This window comes from Salvelinus alpinus, chromosome 2 (assembly GCF_045679555.1).
Source record: "Salvelinus alpinus chromosome 2, SLU_Salpinus.1, whole genome shotgun sequence".
NCBI classification, from domain to species: domain Eukaryota; kingdom Metazoa; phylum Chordata; class Actinopteri; order Salmoniformes; family Salmonidae; genus Salvelinus; species Salvelinus alpinus.
This window is the reverse complement of record NC_092087.1, coordinates 58,932,016-58,959,920: the sequence shown is the minus strand read 5'-3', so window position 1 is coordinate 58,959,920 and position 27,905 is coordinate 58,932,016. Positions and strand designations below refer to the sequence as shown.

Here is a 27,905-nt window from a genome sequence, read left to right as displayed (position 1 = left end):
ACTAAGGTTAGCTAGCATTGGCTACCTACCTAGTAACTAGACCTAATACAAAATACATTATAGCTACAACCAATACATAGGAACAACATTTGTAGTGTCAGTGTTGTCAACAACAAGCATATAGTTAGAAATACTAGAACAGCAAAGTTAGCCGACATTAGCTAACAGTTAGCTATAGCTAACGAGTTAGCCTTTTCGCTTGAAAACCCAGCTTGCTGCCAAGGTATTGTAATCGATTGAAAAGAACACACAAAACCAGTTATGACATGCCAATACATGAAACTTTTCATAAAATACTTATTTTTACAACAGCTATTTTGTTAAAGTTTCGAATATATGTTATTATGATAGCCACATTACCTGCCATCTTGATTATCTGCTCGACGAGCTACCGTGTGGGCTGTCACTCAACGTAAGCAAAACTACTTCCTGAAAGTACTTCCTGATGTTGTTTTTTTACGTGTGTTAATCAACAATAATTTAATTTGTGATGGAATCTACTTCATGATTATTGCAACGAACATAATAGCTTCATTGGTATATTTCCAAACCAAAAATAAACAAATGTCACGTGACACATTGGATCGTAGTTCAAGATGGAGTCGATGCGCTACTATTTTATAGCTTCTTAGCTACAGTAATCAACATATGGCAAATTATATCAATTAGTTTTTACGTTCAGAAGTTGAGGACTTACTTTGTATTTGTTTCTTTTCGAGCGGTATGTTATTTGTTAGAAATGTGTCAGTAACTGAAACATCTGCTAGCTAGCAATCAGTCACGTGGTTGGAATGTTCATTAACGTTCAACTAATTTGGAGATCGATATGGCTCAGAGAGAGTTAAAAATGTGCCTTCCTGGGGTAAGCCAATCTCATTTGTATTCATGTGACTGAACTATCGATTCTCTGTTCAGTCAGATTGCAATATGTCTTACGAGCAGTAGTAGTTCCTGGTTTGGGGATTTCGTCATTGATTATTTGTACTAATAAGGATTGGGCTAAGGCGATGCGTCTTCTTCAGTGGGGTTTTAAAGGCGGTGCGTGAACTGGTGCGGTGATTTTCAAATGCATGTGTGGATCACAGGAGGTTGGTGGAACCTTTATTGGGGAGGACGGGCTCGTGGTAATGGCTGTAGTGGAACGCTATCAAATACATGTTTGATGCCATTCAATTCGCGCCATTCCAGCCATTATTATGAGCTGTCCTCCCCTCAGCAGCCTCCTGTGATGTGGATGATAAACAGATTCCATAACCAAAAGTAAAAATTGTCTGTATCATAAAAATTCATGAAAACAAAAATGTGCTTTTTGATAAACATGTGTGAAATTAGTGGATGGAAAGGGTTTGGCCTAGAGTTTGCATTTGCAAGGGAGGAGACTTTGCTTCCTTCCTTTGAATAAAGGTAAACATAATAGAGCTCTCCAGCTTGTAGTCCCAAAAACTTGAAATGACTTCCCTCTGGTTCGTTTAGCCATTATAATGTGGAAAATTAATGGGGAAAGAATAGGGTTTTGGGTTAAACACCGAAAATAAGTTATTAGATTAAAACAGGCTTAGGAGATCTTATACATTTTGTTCTGTAAGATAATATCATTCAGTTAACATGACCTTTATGAATTATGAAGCCTTTATGAGCTTTTTTAAAACTATTACATACATTCTTCAAAATTCACAGTGAAGTTAGCTGATGAAGATTATCTCATGGAACAAAACGTATACGATCTCCTACGCCTGTGTTTACCACAGACCTTATTTTCGAAGTTTTTCCAAAAATGCCATTATTGTCCCCGTAGGCTTTGTGAAATGAACCCTGACGGAGTTGGTGCCCAAAAAAAGGACGCCATTACTATTTCTCTCTATTGTTAATGACATTCCCCCCAGTAGTAAAACAGGAAATAACAAACTTTGGCAAGATAATTTTACCTTTGGGTAACCGACATTACAGTATGTCAAGTGACAAGTGACAGAAGCCTCCATCTTGCTTGCTAAAAGTTTTGTGCACTAAATTGAACTCACTTTACTTTGAAACTGACTGAAGTGTCTCAAATAAAGGCTTTATGTTCAAGTAGAAGTCATGAAATATTTAAATTAATTCTGTCAAAATAGACTCCTAACCTGAAACCAATACTACATTACTAGTCAAAAGTTTGGACACACCTACTCATTCAAGGGTTTTCTTTTCTTTTTACTATTTTCTACATTGTAGAATAATAGTGAAAACATCAAAACTATGTGATAATACATACGGAATCATGTAGTAACCAAAAAAGTGTTACAACAAATCAAAACATATTTTATATTTGAGATTCTTCAAAGTAGCCTCCCTTTGCCTTGATGACAGCTTTGCACACTCTTGGAATTCTCTCAACCAGGTTCACCTGGAATGCTTTTCCAAACTTCTTCCATTTAGAATGATGGAGGCCTCTGTGTTCTTGGGGACCTTCAATGCTGCAGAAATGTGTTGGTACCCTTCCCCAGATCTGTGCCTCGACACAATCCTGACTCGGGGGGCTCTACGGACAATTACTTCGACCTCATGGCTTGGTTTTTGCTCTGACATGCACTGTCAACTGTGGGACCTTATATAGACAAGTGTGTGCCTTTCCAAATCATGTCCAATCAATTGTATTTACCACAGGTGGACTCCAAGTTGTAGAAACATCTCAAGGATGATCAATGAAAACAGGATGCACCTGAGCTCAATTTTGAGTCTCATGGCAAAGGGTCTGAATACTGAATAAATAAGGTATTTCTGTTTTTTTAGTTTGCAAACGTTTCTAAAAACCTATTTCCGTTTCTCATTATGGGATATTGTGTGTAGATTGCTGAGGTTTTTAAATTATTTTTAGAATAAGACTGTAACGTAACAAAATGTGGATAAAATCAAGGGTTCTGAATACTTTCCGAAGGCACTGTATTGTCAATATACCACAAACACCGATGTGCCTTATTGCTATTATAAACTGGTTACCAATGAAATTAGAGCAGTAAAAATACATGTTTCATCATAGCCATTGTCATGACTTTCCCTCCTGGGTGAGGATCAAAGAGATCCCCCCTCTCTCCCACCAGAGAGGAAGAGAGGGAGTGGGATGTTTGCCTTTGCAGTATCCAAGAATGGAATGTCTGAGTGGTATAGAGAGACTCTTGCCCAAAGAACTTCAACATCCAAAAGTGGATAATGAAACAATATTTCTAAACATAAAGAATGTGGGAAATGGTCGGTGGGGATCCAAACAATGATTATGTCGTATCATTTGTGATGTCATTAAAGACGGTATAACGGAAACATTGTAACTTTAACCTGGCGCAGGCGTTCCGCTAGCAACCCACCTCGACAATATCCGTTGAAATTGCAGAGCGTCAAATTCAAAATACAGAAATAGTCATAATAAACATTCATAAAAATACAAGTTTTATACGTCGGCTTAAAGATTAACTTCTTGTTAATCCGGCCGCTTTGTCAGATTTCAAAATGGCTTTACGGCGAAAGCATACCATGCGATTATCTGAGGACAGCGCCCCGCTTACAAAAGCATACAAACATTTTCCAACCAAGTAGAGGAGTCACGAAAGTCAGAAATAGCGATAAAATTAATCACTTACCTTTGAAGATCTTCATCTGGTTGCAGTCACAAGAGTCCCAGCTACACAATAAATGTTTGTTTTGTTCGATAAAGTCCCTCTTTATATCCCAAAAACTCAGTTTTGTTCAGTAATCCACTGGCTCAAAGGCGGTCCAAACACGCAGACGAATACATCCTAATAGTACCGGTAAAGTTCGTCGAAACATGTCAAACGATGTTTATAATTAATCCTCAGGTTGTCACTTGTCTAAATAATCGATAATATTTAAACCGGACAATAGCGTATTCAATAGAAAGGAAAAACAACGAAGCATTTGATCACACGCGCAAAACCAGCACTGCATGCTTCCTCAGTCCACTGACAGAAAGGTCTCATTCTTCTTCATGTTTCAGAAAACATGCCTGAAACAATGTCTAAAGACTGTGGAAGCCATAGGAACTGCAATCTGGGTCCTTACCCATTAGATACTCAATAGGCATTCAATTGAAAACTACTCACATCAAAAAAATCGCACTTCCTGGATGGATTTCATATCAGTTCTGTTATACTCACAGACATTATTTTAACAGTTTTGGAAACTTTAGAGTGTTTTCTATCCAAATCTATATGCATATCCTAGCTTCTGGGCATGAGTAACAGGCAGTTTACTTTGGGCACGCTTCTCATCCAGATGTCGAAATACTGCCCCCAAGCCATAAGAAGTTTTAAGAGCTTTCACAATGTACAGTTGAAATCGGAAGTTTATATGCACTTCGGTTGGAGTCATTGAAACTTGTTTTTCAACTACTCCACAAATCTCTTGTTATAACAAACTATAGTTTTGGCAAGTCAGTTATGACATCTACTTTGTGCATGACACAAGTAATTTTTCCAACAACTTATAATTCACAGTATCTAAAACAAAATCCAGTGGGTCAGAAGTTTACATACACTAAGTTGACTGTGCCTTTAAACAGCTTGGAAAATTCCAGAAAATGATGTCATGGCTTTCGAAGATTCTGTTTGGATAAATTACATAATTTGAGTCAATTGGAGGTGTACCTGTGGATGTATTTCAAGGCCTACCTTCAAACTCAGGGCCTCTTTGCTTGACATCATGGGAAAATCAAAAGAAATCAGCCAAGACATCAGAAAAAAAATTGTAGACCTCCACAAGTCTGGTTCATCATTGGGAGCAATTTCCAAACACCTGAAGGTACCACGTTCATCTGTACAAACAATAGTACGCAAGTATAAACACCATGGGACCACGCAGCCATCATACCGCTCAGGAAGGAGATGTGTTCTGTCTCCTAGAGATGAAGGTACTTTGGTGCGAAAAGTACAAATCAATCCCAGAACAACAGCAAAGGACCTTGTGAAGATGCTGGAGGAAACAGGTACAAAAGTATCTATATCCACAGTAAAATGAGTCCTATATCGACAGAACCAGAAAGGCTGCTCAGAAATGAAGAAGCTACTGCTCCAAAACCGCCATAAAAAAGCCAGACTACGATTTGTAACTGCACATGGGGACAAAGATCTTACTTTTTGGAGAAATATCCTCTGGTCTGATGAAACAAAAATAGAACTGTTTGGCTATAATGACCATCTTTTTGTTTGGAGGAAAAAGGGGGATGCTTGCAAGCCGAAGAACACCATCCCAACCATGAAGCACGGGGTGGCAGCATCATGTGTGGGGGTGCTTTGCTGCAGGAGTAACTGGTGCACTTCACAAAATAGATGGCATCATGAGACAGGAAAATTATGTGGATATCTTGAAGCAACATCTCAAGACATCAGTCAAGAAGTTAAAGCTTGGTCGCAAATGGGTCTTCCAAATGGACAATGACCCCAAGCATACTTCCAAAGTTGTGGCAAAATGGCTTAAGGACAACAAAGTCAAGCTATTGGAGTGGCCATCACAAAGCCCTGACCTCAATCCCATAGAAAATGTGTGGGCAGAACTGAAATAGCGTGTGTGAACAAGGAGGCCTACAAACCTGACTCAGTTACACCAGCTCTGTCAGGAGGAATGGGCCACAATTCACCCAACTTATTGTGGGAAGCTTGTGGAAGGCTACCCAAAACGTTTGACCCAAGTTAAACAATTTAAAGGCAATGCTACCAAATACTAATTGAGTGTATGTGAACTTCTGACCCACTGGGAATGTGATGAAATAAATAAAAGCTGAAATAAATCATTCTCTCTACTATTATTCTGACATTTCACATTCTTAAAAGAAAGTGGTGATCCTAACTGACCTAAGACAGGGGATCTTTACTAAGATTAAATGTCAGGAAGAGTGAAAAACTGAGTTTAAATGTATTTGGCTAAGGTGTACTTAAAGTTCTGACTTCAACTGTATATGTCAGAGTTACATCTAAATGTTGTAAAACTTATATGATTAAATATAAAACTATTTGTGAGAAGATGAAATGTGATTTAGCCTTCTAAATTAGATAATTGTTTTTCATGTAAAGTTTTACCCAGTCAGTAACCACGCCCACGTGAGCACAGACATTATTTCACAAAGATGGAACGCCCCTTTTGCCAGAGTGCTAATAAAGGACTCATAAATAATTAACATATTAGACCTGTTAGGTTCTAATTATTAGAGTAAGAACTCGACAGACACTGAAAGCTTAAACCAAGTTTATTCTTCCCAAAGAATCGAACAGCTGAATCACCGAAAACATATTCACACAAGCATTAGTATTTAACACTTTCTCCTATGCTGAGTCTCCTCCTACACATCTGAACAGCCAATGCATATCTGTTGCCAGACAGAACCTTTAGTGATATCTGTTCTTCCTCACTTCATCGGACCTGACTTCTGCCCAAACTACTCACTCCTCCCCATCTCACGGCTGTCATAGTGTGACTGGTACCAGACTGTGTCTCTTCTCCTCCCAGAGGATCACTGATGGCTAACAATAACATATCCTGACATAATGTAAACGTTATACATTATCCTCTGTCCCTCAGTAACATGAATAAGTAGATTTCCTATTCTCAGAACCTAACAGACCAAAACATGCCGGGTTGCTGCCGGTGTGGAAAGTAGTTCTAGCGGTACCCTGAATAATCAACCACTGAGACCAGACAGCGTGGAACGGTGGCTACACAGCTGACAAATGGTTTAAAACTACAAGACCAGTACATTTCCGGTTTGCTACTGGCGTGTACAATTGTTTAAAACTACTAGACCAGTATACTTGCAGCGCGAGCTGAATACATGACAAATGATTTAAAATTACAAGACCAAAACATGCTGGGTTGCTGCCGATGTGTAGAGTGGTTCCAGCTGTACCCTGAATAATCAACCATTGAGACCAGACAGCGTGGAGCGGTGGCTACACGGCTGACGAATGGTTAGACTCTACCAGACCAGAAAATGGTAAGACCCTCTGAAACTCGACGAGTGAAGAAAGATGAAGACAATACCAAACATACTCAGTCTGCAGCTGGATAATGTAAAGTAGTCTAGAACTTTGACCAAAGACACAAGGAAGATCTTTCAAACGACCATTGGAACGTCTGATATATCCAGTCTAACGAACACTTCCAAATCAAAAGACATTGTGACCTCTAGTGGACAATCAGCGACTTACACAACCAGAGACCGTCAAACTATTCGTCACAGACGGATCTGGCGATTTCAACAGAGCGAGACGACAAAGACATACAAGCGTAAATATGTACACTGCATTTCTAAATCCGAATGAGTTGGAGTGCTAAATATCCATATTTACGATGAGCGTATTATTCAACTGTATGTACGATAGTTTAATTCCTTTGTCTCTCCGTCTCCAGCTCTTTCTTTCCCCACCCCTTTCATTGTGTAACCAGCCGTCATATCGGCTTAGTCCACTAGGAACTTTTCATTGCATTATGTTAGTAATCAATTCAACCTATACTGTGTGTGTTTATGTACTTCTGTGTAATTATTTTGTCAGTTAGTAAATAAATAATTAAGCCAATTTGTGTAAGCTGAGTCATCATGAAGACTAGGGTTCGTGGAGATTTATAGAATATTACGATGTTCAGAATGAGACTGATATGAGGTAAAAATACATTAATAAGTGACTGTTATCTATAGATATGAATATATCTTATAAGAGTTTAATTTGGGAGATAGTAAGTCGTTAAATAAGTTTTCCCATGGTGCCCCAAGTTACTGAGTAAATTGTCACATTATTAATTTCATCACGTAATCATTTAAACATAGTTAATTGATTTGATAAGATAACAGTCATCGCATTAATGATAGTCACGACACCATGGTATACGGTCTGATATACGGCTTTCAGCTAATCAGCATTCAGGGCTCGAACCACCCAGTTTATAATGACAAATAGCCTACGACCTGCATGTACAGTTGCAACTCTTTTTCAAGTCTATTTTTCTCATCAATAGTAGTTTTGGCTAATGTTGATCATATTACATTTTCATGTATTGGACAGGGGTTGCTCAATCTTTGCAGCATAGTGGCAGGAATATTTTGTTTCTTCAACCAATGGCATATTCTCTTCACATAATGATGGCATCCTGATGAAAAGTAATGGTCTGTGTGGCTTTGGCAGTAAGCAAGTATGGGTGGATTGTTGGATGGATTCTAACTCGGTTCTCTTGTGATTCTTCAGGACACTGGGGTTGGAAAGTCAAGCATTGTTTGGAGGTTTGTGGAGGACAGCTTTGACCCCAACATTAATCCAACTATTGGGTAAGTTATTTTAGTCCTTCACACACTGTAATTATCATGGAGAGATGGTGGGGTTGGTGTATGTGGAGGGGGAGGTGTTGTGGTCATGCTGCATTCTCAGTGAGGTCATCCCCGTCTAATCAATTTATAGCCTGGTCTAAGATCTGTTTGTGCTATCATTACATTTACATTTAAGTCATTTAGCAGACGCTCTTATCCAGAGCGACTTACAAATTGGTGCATTCACCTTATGATATCCAGTGGAACAACCACTTTACAATAGTGCATCTAACTCTTTTAAGGGGGGGGGGGTTAGAAGGATTACTTTATCCTATCCTAGGTATTCCTTAAAGAGGTGGGGTTTCAGGTGTCTCCGGAAGGTGGTGATTGACTCCGCTGACCTGGCGTCGTGAGGGAGTTTGTTCCACCATTGGGGTGCCAGAGCAGCGAACAGTTTTGACTGGGCTGAGCGGGAACTGTACTTCCTCAGAGGTAGGGAGGCGAGCAGGCCAGAGGTGGATGAACGCAGTGCCCTTGTTTGGGTGTAGGGCCTGATCAGAGCCTGAAGGTACGGAGGTGCCGTTCCCCTCACAGCTCCGTAGGCAAGCACCATGGTCTTGTAGCGGATGCGAGCTTCAACTGGAAGCCAGTGGAGAGAGCGGAGGAGCGGGGTGACGTGAGAGAACTTGGGAAAGTTGAACACCAGACGGGCTGCGGCGTTCTGGATGAGTTGTAGGGGTTTAATGGCACAGGCAGGGAGCCCAGCCAACAGCGAGTTGCAGTAATCCAGACGGGAGATGACAAGTGCCTGGATTAGGACCTGCGCCGCTTCCTGCGTGAGGCAGGGTCGTACTCTGCGAATGTTGTAGAGCATGAACCTACAGGAACGGGTCACCGCCTTGATGTTAGTTGAGAACGACAGGGTGTTGTCCAGGATCACGCCAAGGTTCTTAGCACTCTGGGAGGAGGACACAATGGAGTTGTCAACCGTGATGGCGAGATCATGGAACGGGCAGTCCTTCCCCGGGAGGAAGAGCAGCTCCGTCTTGCCGAGGTTCAGCTTGAGGTGGTGATCCGTCATCCACACTGATATGTCTGCCAGACATGCAGAGATGCGATTCACCACCTGGTTATCAGAGGGGGGAAAGGAGAAGATTAATTGTGTGTCGTCTGCATAGCAATGATAGGAGAGACCATGTGAGGATATGACAGAGCCAAGTGACTTGGTGTATAGCGAGAATAGGAGAGGGCCTAGAACAGAGCCCTGGGGGACACCAGTGGTGAGAGCACGTGGTGCGGAGACAGATTCTCGCCACGCCACCTGGTAGGAGCGACCTGTCAGGTAGGACGCAATCCAAGCGTGGGCCGCGCCGGAGATGCCCAGCTCGGAGAGGGTGGAGAGGAGGATCTGATGGTTCACAGTATCAAAGGCAGCCGATAGGTCTAGAAGGATGAGAGCAGAGGAGAGAGAGTTAGCTTTAGCAGTGCGGAGCGCCTCCGTGACACAGAGAAGAGCAGTCTCAGTTGAATGACTAGTCTTGAAACCTGACTGATTTGGATCAAGAAGGTCATTCTGAGAGAGATAGCAGGAGAGCTGGCCAAGGACGGCACGTTCAAGAGTTTTGGAGAGAAAAGAAAGAAGGGATACTGGTCTGTAGTTGTTGACATCGGAGGGATCGAGTGTAGGTTTTTTCAGAAGGGGTGCAACTCTCGCTCTCTTGAAGACGGAAGGGACGTAGCCAGCGGTCAAGGATGAGTTGATGAGCGAGGTGAGGTAAGGGAGAAGGTCTCCGGAAATGGTCTGGAGAAGAGAGGAGGGGATAGGGTCAAGCGGGCAGGTTGTTGGGCGGCCGGCCGTCACAAGACGCGAGATTTCATCTGGAGAGAGAGGGGAGAAAGAGGTCAAAGCACAGGGTAGGGCAGTGTGAGCAGAACCAGCGGTGTCGTTTGACTTAGCAAACGAGGATCGGATGTCGTCGACCTTCTTTTCAAAATGGTTGACGAAGTCATCAGCAGAGAGGGAGGAGGGGGAGGAGGGGGAGGAGGATTCAGGAGGGAGGAGAAGGTGGCAAAGAGCTTCCTAGGGTTAGAGGCAGATGCTTGGAATTTAGAGTGGTAGAAATTGGCTTTAGCAGCAGAGACAGAAGAGGAGAATGTAGAGAGGAGGGAGTGAAAGGATGCCAGGTCCGCAGGGAGGCGAGTTTTCCTCCATTTCCGCTCGGCTGCCCGGAGCCCTGTTCTGTGAGCTCGCAATGAGTCGTCGAGCCACGGAGCAGGAGGGGAGGACCGAGCCGGCCTGGAGGATAGGGGACATAGAGAGTCAAAGGATGCAGAAAGGGAGGAGAGGAGGGTTGAGGAGGCAGAATCAGGAGATAGGTTGGAGAAGGTTTGAGCAGAGGGAAGAGATGATAGGATGGAAGAGGAGAGAGTAGCGGGGGAGAGAGAGCGAAGGTTGGGACGGCGTGATACCATCCGAGTAGGGGCAGTGTGGGAAGTGTTGGATGAGAGCGAGAGGGAAAAGGATACAAGGTAGTGGTCGGAGACTTGGAGGGGAGTTGCAATGAGATTAGTGGAAGAACAGCATCTAGTAAAGATGAGGTCAAGCGTATTGCCTGCCTTGTGAGTAGGGGGGGAAGGTGAGAGGGTGAGGTCAAAAGAGGAGAGGAGTGGAAAGAAGGAGGCAGAGAGGAATGAGTCAAAGGTAGACGTGGGGAGGTTAAAGTCACCCAGAACTGTGAGAGGTGAGCCATCCTCAGGAAAGGAACTTATCAGGGCGTCAAGCTCATTGATGAACTCTCCAAGGGAACCTGGAGGGCGATAAATCATGTCAACTGATGACAGTGTGTGGCAAGGAATTGTTATGGTAGCACAAACAGATCTGGGATTAGGCTAATCAATTTATCACAGGGTAATCAATGTATCACTTCTGTACTTCTTATTTTGTGATGGGGTAAAGGGGTGAGCCTAAGGGTATGCCATGCTAATGCTCTTTAAATGTGACTCACACGGTATGGTTGTATTTCTATTCAAGGGCATCCTTCATGACAAAGACGGTGCAGTATGAGCTGCACAAATTCCTCATCTGGGACACGGCAGGGCAAGAGAGGGTTAGTTATCATATCTCTCTTCCATATTCAACCATATCTTTGCTCCAAATGAAGTGACTTTGACTCATCAGACCAATGAACAGATTTCCACCGGTCTAATGTCCATTGCTCGTGTTTCTTGGCCCAAGCAAATCTCTTATTATTATTGGTGTCGTTTAGTAGTGGTTTCTTTGCAGCAATTCGACCATGAAGGCCTGATTCACGCAGTCTCCTCTGAGCAGTTGATGTTGAGATATGCCTGTTACTTGAACTCTGTGAAGCATTTATTTGGGATGCAATTTTTGAGGCTGGTAACTCTAATGAAGTTATCCTCTGCAGCAGAGGTAACTCTGGGTCTTCCTTTCCTGTGGCGGTCCTCATTAGAGCCAGTTTCATCGTAGTGCTTGATGGTTTTTGCGACTGAACTTGAAGAAACTTTCAAAGTTCTTGAAATTTTCCGCATTGACTGACCTTAATGTCTTAAAGTAATGATGGACTGTCATTTCTCTTTTCTTATTTGAGCTGTTCTTGCCATAATAGGGACTTGGTCTTTTATCAAATAGGGCTACCTTCTGTATACCACCCCTACCTTGTCACAACACAACTCATTGGCTCAAACGCATTAAGAAGGAAAGAAATTCCACAAATTAACTTTTAACAAGGCACACCTGTTAATTGAAATGCATTCCAGGTGACTACCTCATGGAGCTGGTTGAGAGAATTGCAAGAGTGTACAAAGCTGTCATCAAGGCAAAGGATGGCTACTTTGAAGAATCTCAAATATAAAATATATTTTGATTTGTTGAATTTTTTGGGGGGTTAAAACAATGTGTTATTTCATAGTTTTGATGTCTTCATTATTATTCTACAATGTAGAAAACAGTACAAATAAAGAAACTCTTGAATGAGTAGGTGTGTCCAAACTTTTGACTGGTACTGTAAGTATTCAAACCCCCGAGTCAATACATTGTTGAAGCACCTTTAGCAATGCTTACAGCTGTGAGTCTTTCTGGGTAAGTCTCTATAGAGCTTTCCACACCTGGATTGTGTAACATTTGCCCATTCTTTTCAAAATTCTTCAAGCTATGTCAAATTGGTTGTTGATCGTTGCTAGACAACCATTTTCAGATGTTGCCATAAATATTCTAGTAGATTTAAGTCAAAACTGTAACTCGGCCACTCAGGAACATGCCCTGTCTCCTTGGTAAGCAACTTTTGTGTAGGTTTGGCCTTGTGTTTTAGGTTATTGTCCTGCTGAAAGGTGATTTATTCTCCCAGTGTTTGGTGGAAAGCAGACTGAACCAGGTTTTCCTCTAGGATTTTGTCCTGTACTTAGCTCCATTTTGTTTCTTTTTTATCCTGAAAAACTCACCAGTACTTAACGGTTACAAGCATACCATAACATGATGCAGGCACCACTATGCTTGAAAATATGGAGAGTGGTACTGAGTAATGTATCGTATTGGATTTGCCCCAAACATAACACTTTGTATTCAGCACAAAAAAGTTTATTGCTTTGCCACATTTTTTGCAGTATTACTGTAGTGCTTTGTTGCAAACAGGATGCATGTTTTGGAATATTTTTATTCTACACAGGCTTCCTTCTTTTCACTCTGTCAATTTCTCCTTTCACAGCCATTAAACTCTGTAACTGTTTTAAAGTCACCATTGGCTTCATGGTGAAATCTCTGAGCGGTTTCCTTCCTCTACTGCAGCTAAGTTAGGGAGGACGCCTGTATCTTTGTAGTGACTAGGTGTTTTGATACACCATCCAAAGTGTAATTAATAACTTCAACATGGTCAAAGGAATATTCAATGTCTGCTTTTTGAAATGCTTTGCCCATCTACCAATAGGTGCAGAGTGAGTCCATGCAACTCATTATGTGACTTGTTAAGCACATTTTTACTCCTAAACTTAAATTAGGCCTGCCCTAACAAAGGGCTTGAATATTTATTGACTCAATACATTTCAGTTTTTATTTTTTAATTAATTTGTAAAAATGTCTGAACATAATTTCACTTTGACATTATGGGGTATTGTGTGTATGCCAGTGACCAAAAATCTAAATTTAATCTAAACTCAGGTTGTAACCTGACAAAATGTAGAAAAAGTCAAGGGGTATGAATACTTTCTGAAGGCACAGTGTATGTATAGAGATACAATACTGCGATTTTATTGCAATTTGATGTTCCAAACATATTGCTCACTATATGTCTGCTGCAGTGAGAGGAGAGCGAGCATGAGAAAATGAGTTTTGAGTCATGGAAATAAAAGTGCTGAAAACATGTTGTCTCACTATTTAAAAAGAAGATGGAGAACAAGCTATAGGATAAAAATATCTGAGTTTTCGTGCAGATACAGCCAATTAGAGCTAGCCAGTGTTGTTTTCGAGACCACCTGAAGCGAGACCGATTCAAGACCGGAGCAAGTAGAGTCGGAGTCAACACCAAGACTGGAAGAGGGGGGGTGGGGTGTGGGGGGACGAGACTGAGTTAAGACCGAGACCGTAGAGAAAAAAATGCATGCCCTAGGCAAATAGAGCCACTCTACAAATGATTACTAACCCAAACACAGTGGGGAACAATGAAGGCGTTCTATGCCTTCATATGAGGGGCTAAGGATTTATAAAATAAGTATAAAGAAATATAGCTGCAAGCAGCAATGCCGGAGTTTATGCTGGGGCCCCACTGTGCCACCATCAGGACAAATTTCACACTTAGGAGGAGCTACAGTGGCTTGCTGTATTCACCCCCTTGGCAGTTTTCCTATTTTGTTTCCTTACAACCTGGAATTAAAATAGATTTTTGGGGGGGTTGTATCATTTGATTTACACAACATGCCTACCACTTTGAAGATGCAAAATATTTTTTATTGTGAAACAAACAAATAAGACAAAAAAACAGAACTTGAGCGTGCATAACTATTTACCCACCCAAAGTCAACACTTTGTAGAGCCACCTTTTGCAGCAATTACAGCTGCAAGTCTCTTGGGGTATGTCTCTATAAGCTTGGCACATCTAGCCACTGGGATTTTTGCCCATTCTTCAAGGCAAAACTGCTCCAGCTCCTTCAAGTTGGATGGGTTCCGCTGGTTTACAGCAATATTTAAGTCATACCACAGATTCTCAATTGTATTGAGGTCTGGGCTTTGACTAGGCCATTCCAAACCACTCGAGTTTTGCTTTAGCAGTATGCTTAGGGTCATTGTCCTGCTGGAAGGTGAACTTCCGTCCCAGTCTCAAATCTCTGGAAGACTGAAACAGATTTCCCGCAAAAATGTCCCTGTATTTAGCACCATCGAGCATTCCTTAAATTCTGACCAGTTTCCCAGTCCTTGCCGATGCAAAACATCCCCACAGCATGATGCTGCCACCACCATGTTTCACTGTGGGGATGTTGTTCTCGGGGTGATGAGAGGTGTTGGATTTTCGCCAGACATAGCGTTTTCCTTGATGGCCAGAAAGCTACATTTTAGTCTCATTTGACCAGAGTACCTTCTTCCATATGTTTGGGGAGTCTCCCACATGCCTTTTGGTAAACACCAAACATGTTTGCTTATTTTTTTCTGGACACTTCCGTAAAGCCCAGCTCTGTGGAGTGTACGGCTTAAAGTGGTCCTATGGACAGATACTCCAATCTCCGCTGTGGAGCTTTGCTTCTCCTTCAGGGTTATTTTTGGTCTCTTTGTTGCCTCTCTGATTAATTCCCTCCTTGCCTGGTCTTTTGGTGGGCGGTCCTCTCTTGGCAGGTTTGTTGTGGTGTCATATTCTTTCAATTTTTTAAATAATGGATTTAATGGTGTTCCGTGGGATGTTCAAAGTTTCTGATATATTTTCTATAACACAACCCTGATCCGTACTTCTCCACAACTTTGTCCCTGACATGTTTGGAGAGCTCCTTGGTCTTCATAGTGCCGCTTGCTCGGTGGTGCCCCTTGCTTAGTGGTATTGCAGGCTCTGGTGCCTTTCAGAACAGGTGTATATATTTATATATATATATATATATACTGAGATCATGTGACAGATCATGTGATACTTAGATTGCACACAGGTGGACTTTATTTAACTAATTATGTGACTTCTAAAGGTAATTGGTTGCACCAGATCTTATTTAGGAGCTTCATAGGAAAGGGGGTAAATACATATGCACGCACCACTTTTCTGTTTTAAATTTTTTACAGTTTTTTGAAATAAATAATTTTTTTAATTTCACTTCACCAATTTGGACATATTTGGGTATGTCCATTACACGAAATCCAAATAAAAATCAATTTAAATTACAGGTTGTAATGCAACAAAATAGGAAAAACTCCTAGGGGGTGAATACTTTTGCAAGGCACTGTACTTCTGTACTCCTTACCACACTTGCCAAATATCACAACTCAAAATTAAACCGGTCATGCAATATGCATATTTTGGACTATTTTCAATGATGTTGACTACTTTAAATGTCTTCTCCATAGCATCTATGGATGCACATCTTCAAGACTCTTGCTCAAACAATATGGTCTCAATAAGCCAATTATTTTTTTCCATACTTTACAGATTAGCTTGACTCGTATCTCTTAGCACGTGTGCCGAATTTCATCACTCTGAGTCAAACAGATCTATATAAACATGCCGGTTATAGTGTCACTGTGTGGTGGATCTGAATGTGCTTGCATATGTTGAGTTTTGACAGTGTTTGGAACATGTGTACCAACTTTGGATACAATACAAATATCTGTGTCTGATTTATATGCATTCATGTGCCAGACCACGCCCATATGAATGTATTTTGACATACTAGTCTTGGAAAATTTGCGTTGAGAGACCTTGGTCCATAGATGCCATATGTCAATGTTCACCAAGATCGTCCCAGTGGTTCCGGAGGAGATGTCATTTAAGTGTTTTTCACAAAATTCAAAATGGCGGAAAATCCATCATGGCAGACTTTATGGGTCTTTGAGGCAAATTTGTTGGCAAGACAGCACAAATAGATCTGGGACCAGGCTAGTTGTAGGCTTTAAACAGTACCGCTCATAATCCTGCCCTGTTATTATTTTGTGTGTGCCCTTTCTTCTACAATCTCCTGCTAGTACAATGGTCTATTCCCCTCTGTTGTCACGCCCTGACCATAGTTTGCTTTGTATGTTTTATGTTTTGTTTGGTCAGGGTGTGATCTGAGTGGGCATTCTATGTTGTATGTCTGGTTTGTCTATTTCTATGTGTTTGGCCTGATATGGTTCTCAATCAGAGACAGGTGTTTTGCGTTGTCTCTGATTGGGAACCATATTTAGGTAGCCTGTTTTGTATTGTGGGTTGGGGGTTATTGTCTATGTGTAAGTTGCCTGTGTCTGCACTTATTGTTTATATAGCGTTACGTTCGTTTGTTATTTTGATAGTGTGTTTAGTGTTCTTCGTTTCGGTAAATAAATAAGAAGAATGTATTTATATCACGCTGCGCCTTGGTCCTCCTCTCTTCCACATTATAACGAACGTGACATCTGTTGTCCTCTGGAGAGGGGTGAGATAAAACAGTGTTTGTCTTCTGTTCTCTGAGCTTGCCCGGGGCCATGGCGTTGAGGTAAAATGAAATGAAGCTTTGTTTAAGATAAGACAGACTGATGAAACCCGAGCTGTCTCTGCCTGCTCCCCAGTCCCGACTGATCCACTGCCACTGTCCCTGCCTGCTTCTCTTCCTCTCTCGCTCTCTCACTCTTTCTCTCTCTGGATAGGTTTATTCAGGGTAGTGGTAGAGCCTACACCATATTGCTTAGGTTTACAGGGTAGGGCCAAGAGGAAGGGGTAGGGAACGAACTGGGACTCTTCCTTTCACACACTCTGTCTCTCCCAGTCTACCAAGTGTTCCACAGCTGTGAACGAGAAGGTAGCAACATTTCTGGCAGTTGTTTTCCTTTATTGTAAGAGGCAGCAGCTGTATTTCTAAGCTGATCACTTCTTGAGAAGTTGTGGACATCAGAACCAGTTGGTATATTAACAGTTAGTGGAGTTCGGTAGAGAGATTTAGGAGCAGCTGATGGAGATGGAATGAGAAAGAGTTGTGATTAGGCTACTACACAATCTCTGATTGTTGGTGACAACAGCCAGGTAAATTAAACCAAAGTATGAATCGCTGTCTCGCCTAGTCCAAAGACTGTTTGTTTATTTTTTAAATATGTTTTATTGTCACATACACCGGATAGGTGCAGTGAAAAGTGCTGTTTTACAGGGTCAGCCATAGGCCTCACAAGTCGTCAACTGGCAGCTTCATTAAATAGTACCCGCAAAACACCAGTCTCAACGTCAACAGTGAAGAGGTGACTCCGGGATGCTGGCCTTCTAGGCCAGAGTTCCTCTGTCCAGTATCCATGTTCTTTTGCCCATCTTAATCTTTTTTTAATTTTTATTGGCCAGTCTGAGATATGGCTTTTTCTTTGCAACTCTGCCTAGAAGACCAGCATCCCGGAGTCTTCCCTGTTAACGTTGAGACTGGTGTTTTGCGGGTACTATTTAATGTTAGATATTAGAGTTTGAGATAATGTTATGCAACGCATAACTGTGTGCGCGTGTGGGATTTAAACAGGCGTGAAACATAGGAGATGTGAACAGGACATGCAGACACATGAGTATGGACAGTATATGTTTACTGGACATGCCTATATTTGACTCAAAGTGACCAGTGGGATGCCAATGTAAGATGTTTACTATATGTATACTATAAAGTAGTAATAACTTTATAGTATATAGTTGCCATGGCACCCTAGTAGCAGCATAAGCAGAGAGCTCCTGTACATTTGTAAATATTTTTGTAATTAATGAATTAAGGCATTTCTTTGTATAATCTTTATGTTTTAAGAATGAACAATTAATATAACTAATTAATATCATCAGAATCAACCACAGCATTAAGACTGAAGGTGAAGTTGGCTATTCATTTCTTTGTTTGGCTAGCTAGCAAGCAAGCAAGCTAACATTAGCTGGCAATTGTTTTGATTCGAAATGCAAGCTAGTGTCCAGAGGTTGAGGATGGAGAGAAGTCCGAAAGCAAGACGGCAGATCGGTGCGGTGAGGCTAATCTTGAATTATTATTGAAATGTTGTGTGCTTTCTGGAGCCATGTGACTGACACAGCATCATCCTAGTTGCTTCATTTTGGCAGTAGTGAAGGAGTAGCTAGCTACCTACTATGGCGTCCATGGACTGCAGTGCCACTGGCTAAGCTCAAACCTGATTCCTACTACGGACAAGCCAGAGACAGAGAGACACCTTGATGAGACCGTGCTGCCTGCCTGCCCCCGGACTTTCCCTCCCAGCTTGACCACCTCCCTCAGATGACCACTCCATTAACTTTCTAATGACTGTCCATGTTGTGATGTTTTTTATAAATTGCATGTATTTTTATGTTGCTTTAAAGCACTTTGGGATTCTTTATGAAATGATTAGCGCTATAAATGTTGAATAAGTTATTTATTATTAATAATAGCTTGAACCGTGTTTCTCAGGACTCGTTCCAGGCATTGAAGAACTGGGTGAAGGAGCTTCGCCAACACTGCCCTCCCAACATCGTGGTAGCCATCGCTGGCAACAAGTGTGACCTGTCCGATGCCAGGTAAATAAATCCCTTGAGTCCCAGGGCCCTGGTCAAAAGTAGTGCACAATATAGGAAATAGGGTGCCATTTGGGATGCAGACATTGGCTTATTTTTTACAAGTCAGCAGCATAGAGTAATTTTACCAGACGAATCGCTGAATCGTTGACATGAGATTTGCTTGTACTACATTTTCTAATGAAGATTAAATGACTCGCCGACGCAAGGGACGTCAACGGCCGAGCCAACCGTGTATCTTCAAACTTTTGGCTCCAACAATGTGAACATACCATGGAACAGTAACTGCCGGCCATTGCGGCTCTCTGTTGGAGATACACTGGAGGATGTGTATGTAATGTCACTCAAACATGCTCGCTTAGATGAGAGGACTTTAACTACTAGAGTAGCCTAATTGCATTGGAGCAGTGGAAAGAACTGATGGTTCAAATAATCTCCCATCTACTGTCCATCCATTAGTATTAGTCATTATTGACTCGCTAAGCAATTATTTGAAATGACTGTACCTCAAAATGGGACACAGCACAGGTCTAGTTCATAAAGAGAAACATGTATATGCAATTGCTTTCCAATCAGAGTGGGCCCCTGTGGAAACACAGCTTACGATGCTCGTTTGCTTCCATCATGTGTAGTTCATTGTAATATGATGAGCATTAGCTGGATCGAATGAAGGTATAGCAGTACTGGGGGAAGCCCCATGCAACACATAAGTCTAGTAGAGATGAGTGATGTGATACTGGTGGGGAGTAGGGCTGTGATGGTCATGGAGTTTTGGATGATGTAATTGGCCAGCCAAATGACCGCAGTCACCGTAATAACCGCTCAAAAAATATATACTGTATGTACAGTTGAAGTTGGAAGTTTACATACACCTTAGACAAATACATTTAAACTCAGTTTTTCACAAATCTTAGTAAAAATCCCCTGTCTTAGGTCAATTAGGATCACCACTTTATTTTAAGATTGTGAAATGTCAGAATAATAGAGGAAATTATTTCTTTCAGCTTTTATTTCTTTCACCACATTCCCAGTGGGTCAGAAGTTTACATACACTCAATTAGTATTTGGTAGCATTGCCTTTAAATTGTTTAACTTGGGTCAAACGTTTCAGATAGCCTTCCACAAGCTTCCCACAATAAGTTGGGTGAATTTTGGCCCATTCCTTCTGACATAGCTGGTGTAACTGAGTTGGGTTTGTAGGCCTCCTTGCTCACACACGCTTTTTCAGTTCTGCCCACAAATTTTCTATAGGATTGAGGTCAGGGCTTTGTGATGGCCACTCCAATACCGTGACTTTGTTGTCCTTAAGCCATTTTGCCACAACGTTGGAAGTATGCTTGGTGTCATTGTCCATTTGGAAGACCCATTTGCGACCAAGCTCTAACTTCCTGATTGATGTCTTGAGATGTTGCTTCAATATATCCACATAATTTTCCTGCCTCATGATGCCATCTATTTTGTGAAGTGCACCAGTTACTCCTGCAGCAAAGCACCCCCACAACATGATGCTGCCACCCCGTGCTTCACGGTTGGGATGGTGTTCTTCGGCATGCAAGCCTCCCACTTTTTCCTCCAAACATAATGATGGTCATTATGGCCAAACAGTTCTATTTTTGTTTCATCAGACCAGAGGACATTTCTCCAAAAAGTACGATCTTTGTCCCCATGTGCAGTTGCAAACCGTAGTCTGGCTTTTTTATGGTGGTTTTGGACCAGTGGCTTCTTCCTTGCTGAGCGGCCTTTCGGGTTATGTCGATATAGGACTCGTTTTACTGTGCATATATATACTTTTGTACCTGTTTCCTCCAGCATCTTCACAAGGTCCTTTGCTGTTGTTCTGGGATTGATTTGCACTTTTCGCACCAACGTACCTTCATCTCTAGGAGACAGAACACGTATCCTTCCTGAAAGGTATGATGGCTGCGTGGTCCCATGGTGTTTATACTTGCGTACTATTGTTTGTACAGATGAACGTGGTACCTTCAGGCGTTTGGAAATTGCTCCCAAGGATGAACCAGACTTGTGGAGGTCTACAATTGTTTTCTGATGTCTTGGCTGATTTCTTTTGATTTTCCCATGATGTCAAGCAAGAGGCACTGAGTTTGAAGGTAGGCCTTGAAATACATCCACAGGTACACCTCCAATTGACTCAAATGATGTCAATTAGCCTATCAGATGCTTCTAAAGCCATGACATCATTTTCTGGAATTTTCCAAGCTGTTTAAAGGCACAGTCAACTTAGTGTATGTACATTTCTGACCCACTGGAATTGTGATACAGTGAATTATAAGTGAAATAATCTGTCTGTAAACAATTGTTGGAAAAATTACTTGTGTCATGCACAAAGTAGATGTCCTAACCGACTTGCTAAAACTATAGTTTGTTAACAAGACATTTGTGGAGTGGTTGAAAAAAGAGTTTTAATGATTCCAACCTAAGTGTTTGTAAACTTCCGACTTCAACTGTACACTGAACAAAAATATCAACACAACATGCAACAATTTAGAACATTTTACTGAGTTATACTTCATATAAGGCAATCAGTCAATTGAAATAAAATCATTAGGCCCTAATCTATGGATTTCACATGACTGGAAATACAGACAAGCATCTGTTGGTCACAGACACCTTAACAAGGGGCGTGGATCTGAAAACCAGTCAGTATGTGGTGTGACTATCATTTGCCTCATGCAGTACGACATTTGCCTCTCCTTCGCATTGAGTTGATCAGGCTGTTGATTGTGGAATGTTGTCCACTCCTCTTCAATGGCTGTGCGAAGTTGCTGTTGATGGATGTTTTATACATTTGCACAAATGTCTAAAAACATGTTGTTGCTTAACCATTATGGGGTATTCTGTATAGATTGCTGAGGAAAAACATGTATTTAATCCATTTTCGAATAAAGCTGTAACGTAACAATATGTGGAAAAAGTCAAGGGGTCTGAATACTTTCTGAATGCACTGTATATACAGTACCAGTCAAAAGTTAGGACACACCTACTCATCCAAGGGTTTTTATTTATTTGTACTATTTTCTACATTGTAGAATAATAGTGAAGACATCAAAACTATGAAATAACACATATGGAAGCATGTAGTAACCAAAAAAGTGTTAAACAAATCAAAATATATTTAAGATTCTTCAAAGTAGTCAACCTTTGTCATGGTGACAGCTTTGCACACTCTTGGCCATCTCTCAACCAGAATCATGAGGTAGTCACTTGGAATGCATTTCAATTAACAGGTGTGCCTTGTTAAATCAAAATTTTTGGAATTTCTTTCCTTAATGCATTTGAGCCTATCGGTGTGTTGTGATTAGGTAGGGTTGGTATACAGAAGATAGCCCTATTTGGTGAAAGACCAAGTCCATATTATGGCAAAAACAGCTCAAATGAGCAAAGAGAAACGACAGTCCATCATTACTTTAAGACATGAAGGTCAGTCAATCCGGAAAATGTCAAGAACTTTGAAAGTTTATTCAAGTGCAGTCACAAAAACCTCAGAGTGCAGCCCAAATAAATGCTTCACAGAGTTCAAGTAACAGACACATCTCAACATCAACTGTTCAGAGAAGAATGCGTGAATCAGGCCTTCATGGTCGAATTACCGCAAAGAAACCACTACTAAAGGACACCAATAAGAAGAAGAGACTTGCTTGGGCCAAGAAACACGAGCAATGGACATTATACTGGTGGAAATCTGTCCTTTGGTCTGATGAGTCCAAATGTGAGTTTTTTGGTTCCAACCGCCGTGTCTTTGTGAGACGCAGAATAGGTGAACGGATGATCTCCGCATGCGTGGTTCCCACCGGGAAGCATGGAGGAGGAGGTGTGATGGTGTGGGGATGCTTTGCTGGTGACACTGTCAGTGATTTATTTAGAATTCAAGGCACATAAGGATCATATCACCTCCACCTTACCTGACACCCTAAATGTGCATACTGCCCCAATAGATCCACGGATGATGCAATTGTCATCGCACTGCACACTGCCCTATCCCATCTGGACAAATCAAATCAAATTTTATTTGTCATATGTGCCGAATACAACAGGTGTAGGTAGACCTTACAGTGAAATGCTTACTTACAAGCCCTTAATAAATCTTCTTCTAACTAGGGGGCGCAGTTTTCACTTTGGGCTAAAAAGGCGTACCCATTTGAAACTGCTTATTTCTCAGCCCCCGAAACTAGAATATGCATATAATAGTCAGATTAGGATAGAAAACACTCTGAAGTTTCCAAAACTGTAAAAAATTTGTATGTGAGTTAAACAGAACTGATATTGCAGGCGAAAACCTGAGAAAAATCCAACCAAGAAGTGGCCCTCTTTTTGAGACATCTCTGTTCCAATGCATTCCTATTGCCCATATAAAGTGATATCAATAAGACTTCTTCTATGTCTTCCCTAAGGTGTCAACAGCCTTTAGACATAGTTTCAGGCCTTTATTTTGAAGAATGAGCGTGAAAGGGCACATTGCGTAAGTGGATAGGTGGGGGCTCCCCGAGTGATTTTTGCGCAAAGTGAAAGGCAGCCATTGTTTCTCTCGGTCCTAGTGAAAAGCCAACTGTCCCGGTTGATTTATTATCGAATAGATATTTGAAAAACACCCTGAAGTTGGATCGAAAACAACGTTTGACATGTTTATGTGGACATTATGGATATAATTTGGATTTTTTTCCGGCGTTGTCGCGAACGCTTTTTCCGGTGGATTCCTGGGCATGACGCAGCAAACAAGCGGAGGTATTTGGATATAAAAAATATCTTTATAGAACAAAAGGAACATTTGCTGTCTAACTGGGAGTCTCGTGAGTGAAACCATCCGAAGATCATCAAAGGAAAACTATTAATTTGATTGCTTTTCTGATTTTTGTTACCAAGTTACCTGACGCTAGCTGTTCTTATTGTTTTGTCGAGCGATCGATACATTTACACAAATGCAAGTATTGCTTGCGCTGTAAAGCATAATTTCAAAATCTGAGACGACAGATGGATTAACAAAAGGCTAAGCTGTGTTTTGCAATATTGCACTTGTGATTTCATGAAATTATATTTTATTATATACCGTTCGCGCTAGGCTACGCTATGCTAGTCAGGGTTTTTGATGACAAATATCCCGGATCCGGGATGGGGAGTCCAGAAAGGTTTTAACCAACAATGCAGTTTAAGAAAAATAAGTGTTAAATAAAAGATAAAAGTAACAAAATAATTAAAGAGCAGCAGTAAAATAACAGTAGCGAGGTAATTGATGTAATATGTACATGTAGGTTGAGTTAAAGTGACTATGCATCGACAATACACAGAGCGTAGCAGCAGCGTAAAAGTGGGGGTAGAAGCTGTTAAGAAGCCTTTTGGACCTATACTTGGCGCTCTGGTACCGCTTGCCGTGCGGTAGCAGATAGAACAGTCTATGACTAGGGTGGCTGGAGTCTTTGACAATTTTTACGGCCTTCCTCTGACACCGCCTGGTATAGAGGTCCTGGATGGCATGAAGCTTGGCCCCAGTAAAGTACTGGGCCGTACGCACTACCCTCTGTAGTGCCTTGTGGTCGGAGGCCGAGCAGTTGCCATACCAGGCAGTGATGCAACCAGTCAGGATGCTCTCGATGGTGCAGCTGTAGAACTTTTTGAGGATATGAGGACCCATGCCAAATCTTTTCAGTCTCCTGAGGGGGAATAGGCTTTGTCGTGCCCTCTTCACGACTGTCTTGGTGTGTTTGGACCATGATAGTTTGTTGGTGATGTGGACACCAAGGAACTTGAAGCTGTCAGCCTGCTCCACTAAAGCCCCGTCGATGAGATTGGGGACATGCTCGGTCCTCCTTTTTCTGTAGTCCACAATCATCAAGAGGAATACCTATGTAAGAATGCTATTTGACTGCAGCTCAGCCTTCAACACCATAGTATCCTCCAAGCTCATCATTAAGCTCAGGGCCCTGGGTCTGAACCCCGCCCTGTGCAACTGGGTTCTAGAATTCCTGACGGGCCACCCCCGGGTGGTCAACGTAGGCGACAACACCTCAACTACACTGATGCTCCTTTTTTGTGATATCCAATTGGTAGTTAGTCTTGTCCCATCGCTGCAACTCCCCTACGGACTCGGGAGAGGCGAAGGTCGGGAGCCATGCGTCCTTTGAAACATGACCTTGCCAAGCCGCACCGCTTCTTGACGCACTACTCGCTTAACCCAGGAACCAGCCGCACCAATGTGTCGGAGGAAACACCGTCCAGCTGGCGACCGAAGTCAGCTGGCAGGAGCCCGGCCCGCCACAAGGTGTCGCTAGAGCGCAATGAAATCGCGGCCAACCTAGCCCGGACAATGCTGGGCCAATTGTGCGCCACCTCATGGGTCTCCCGGTCACGGCCAGCTGTGAGACAGCCTGGGATCGAACCCGGGTCTGTAGTGACGCCTCAAGACCGCTGCGCCACTCGGGAGGTCCATTTCACAGTACCAGTCAAAAGTTTGACACCTACTCATTCAAGGGTTTTTCTTTATTTGACTATTTTATACATTGTAGAATAATAGTGAAGACTTCAAAACTATGAAATTATATATATATATATATATGGCTATCATTATGGGGTATTGTTTGTAGATTGATGAGGGGAAAAAACGATTGAATCCATTTTAGAATCAGGCTGGAAAAGTCAAGGTGTCTAAATACTCTCCATGACTCAACATGACTATATGGTTGAAAGACTACTGTATTATTTCATTTTTACTTTTGTGTTTTACTAAGAAAAGGCTATGTTTTTTATTTAAGTACTATGTGTTCAGGAAGTGGAAATTAGTCTAAGCTATAAGAAGTTTGCTAATGGATATTTATATTTTGTGTTTTAAGTTATCATTTCAGTTTTACTTGGTGTTATCACTGTTACACACAATAACATACATACATACATACATACATCTGACTCATGCACTATACATACATACATACATACATACATACATACATACATACATACATACATACATACATACATACATACATACATACATACATACATACATACATACAGTACCAGTTTGGACACACCTACTCATTCAAGGGTTTTTCTTTATTTTTACTATATTCTACATTGTAAAATAATAGTGAAGACATCAAAACGATGAAATAACACATATGGCATCATGTAGTAACCAAAAAAGTATTAAACAAATCAAAGTATATTTTAGATTTTAGATTCTTCAAAGTAGCCACCCTTTGCCTTGATGACAGCTTTGCATTCTCTCAACCAACTATATCTGGAATGCTTTTCCAACAGTCTTGAAGGAGCCCTTACACAGCCTGGAGGTGTGTTTTGGGTCATTGTCCTGTTGAAAAACAAATGATAGTCCCACTAAGCGCAAACCAGATGGGATGGTGTATCGCTGCAGAATGCTGTGGTAGCCATGCTGGTTAACTTGCCTCTCAACTCACTTCATGCATGAAGTGAGTGCTACGGGGCGATAGTCATTTACTTCAGCTACCTTTGTTTTCTTGGGTACAGGAACAATAGTGTACATATTGAAGCAAGTGGGGACAGCAGACTGGGATAGGGAGAGATTGAATATGTCCGTAAACACTCCAGCCAGGTGGTCTGCAAATGCTCTGAGGACACGGCTAGGGATGCCACCTGGGCCGGCAGCTTTGCGAGTGTTAACACGCTTAAAATGTCTTACTCATGTCGGCCACGGAGAACGAGAGCTCACAGTCCTCGGGAGTGGCCCGCGAAGAAGTTGTTTAGCTTGTCTGGGAGCAGACATCGGTGTCCGCCACGTGGTTGGTTTTCCTCTCCTCTGCTCCTGACTGCATGTCCTGCCATAAGAATATAATTGATAGAATAGGCATCCCCATTCAAGTCAATGATGGCATAATACAACCCCTTGCTTGTTTCAGCGAGGAGCTAAGTTTCATCATGTTTAGAGTCCATGTTACCGCAGAAATGGACTCAACCGCACAAATGCCCATTCACATTTGTTTGGTGAAAACAGTAGGATAATTACACATGTAGTTAGAGTCCATTCTAGTATGCAGTGTTACTTAAAAAGTACATTCTAATAGAAAAGTAGCTATTGTCCCATCTTCAGTCAGCTGTTCGTTCCACATGTATTTTACATTTTTTACAGTTATGTTGGTTATTTTATTTTCATGACGGTCTTCATCCATAAACGTTGGTTACACGGTTATACCATAATTGTGTCAGTCCTAGTGGGGAGGTGCTGGCATGGGTCCCTTTCTCTCTTCTTTTCTGCTCATCTCCCGTTTGGGTCCGGTCCGTCTCATTTTTTAAGGGGTGTGTCCTGGAGCCTCCTCTTTTTCATTTGCACTGATGTTAAACAACTGGACAAGCAACAACGATTTCTTGGCTCACGTCCGCCATATTGCTGTTACCTATCCTGTGTTTTCAGATCAGTGCACCTCTCTCCACTATTGAGATGCACCCTGTTTTAAGACTTGAACACTCTTTTTACAGGGAGGTCTTGGAGAAGGATGCCAAGGACTACGCAGACTCCATCCATGCCATCTTTGTGGAGACCAGCACCAAGAACGCCATTAACATCCATGAGGTCTTTTGATCTTAGTCCCACCCTGATTCTTGACCCCTGACGCAATGACCTTTCTCTGCTTACAGCCTCCATCGTCCCTCCAACAGAATACCACTCCTCCATCGGGGACCACTGACTCCTACCGCCATTGCCTCCTCCATCTAATACTCCACTCTAAAGAGCAAGCCTATTGCAATTCACTGGGGTATTGCTTTGGCTTGGATTTTGTGAAGCTGTCGGTTTGTGTTTCCTGTCTCCCTATCCAGACCCCAAAAGGTTCAACCAAAGTTCACAGCCTTTAGTATTTTGCCTTTAGGTTCCTCAAGAAGGTCAATGGAAGTATCACCCGCTCTCTTGCTGTGTTCACTTCGTTCTATTCCTATATAGTGCACTATGGGCCCTGGTCAAAAGTAGTGCACTATATAGA

The 27,905-nt window shown here is 41.8% G+C and overlaps 2 protein-coding genes across 4 annotated transcripts in view; one reads left to right on the top strand and one right to left on the bottom strand.

Annotated features, from left to right (window-relative positions):
• LOC139565754 (serine/threonine-protein phosphatase 4 regulatory subunit 1-like) overlaps positions 1-560 on the bottom strand; it is a 50,921-nt gene extending 50,361 nt beyond the window's left edge. For both annotated transcript variants that reach the window (XM_071386293.1, XM_071386300.1), the window contains exon 1: positions 361-560. In XM_071386293.1, coding sequence (XP_071242394.1) covers positions 361-367 — 7 coding nt within the window. In that variant the 5' untranslated portion in view covers positions 368-560. The remainder of the gene's footprint in view (positions 1-360) is intronic.
• On the top strand, positions 522-27,905 carry LOC139565815 (ras-related protein Rab-22A-like). 2 transcript variants are annotated; one of them, XM_071386413.1, is made up of 5 exons: positions 522-862; positions 8,217-8,296; positions 11,307-11,382; positions 18,845-18,951; positions 19,135-21,881. In XM_071386413.1, exons 1-5 carry the CDS (start codon positions 827-829, stop codon positions 19,340-19,342), a joined length of 507 nt encoding a protein of 168 aa, XP_071242514.1. In that variant the 5' UTR covers positions 522-826; the 3' UTR covers positions 19,343-21,881. The 2 variants fall into 2 exon arrangements, with proteins under 2 accessions (XP_071242514.1, XP_071242521.1); XM_071386420.1 differs by lacking the exon at positions 19,135-21,881 and adding an exon at positions 27,406-27,905 and having other exon boundaries at positions 526-862.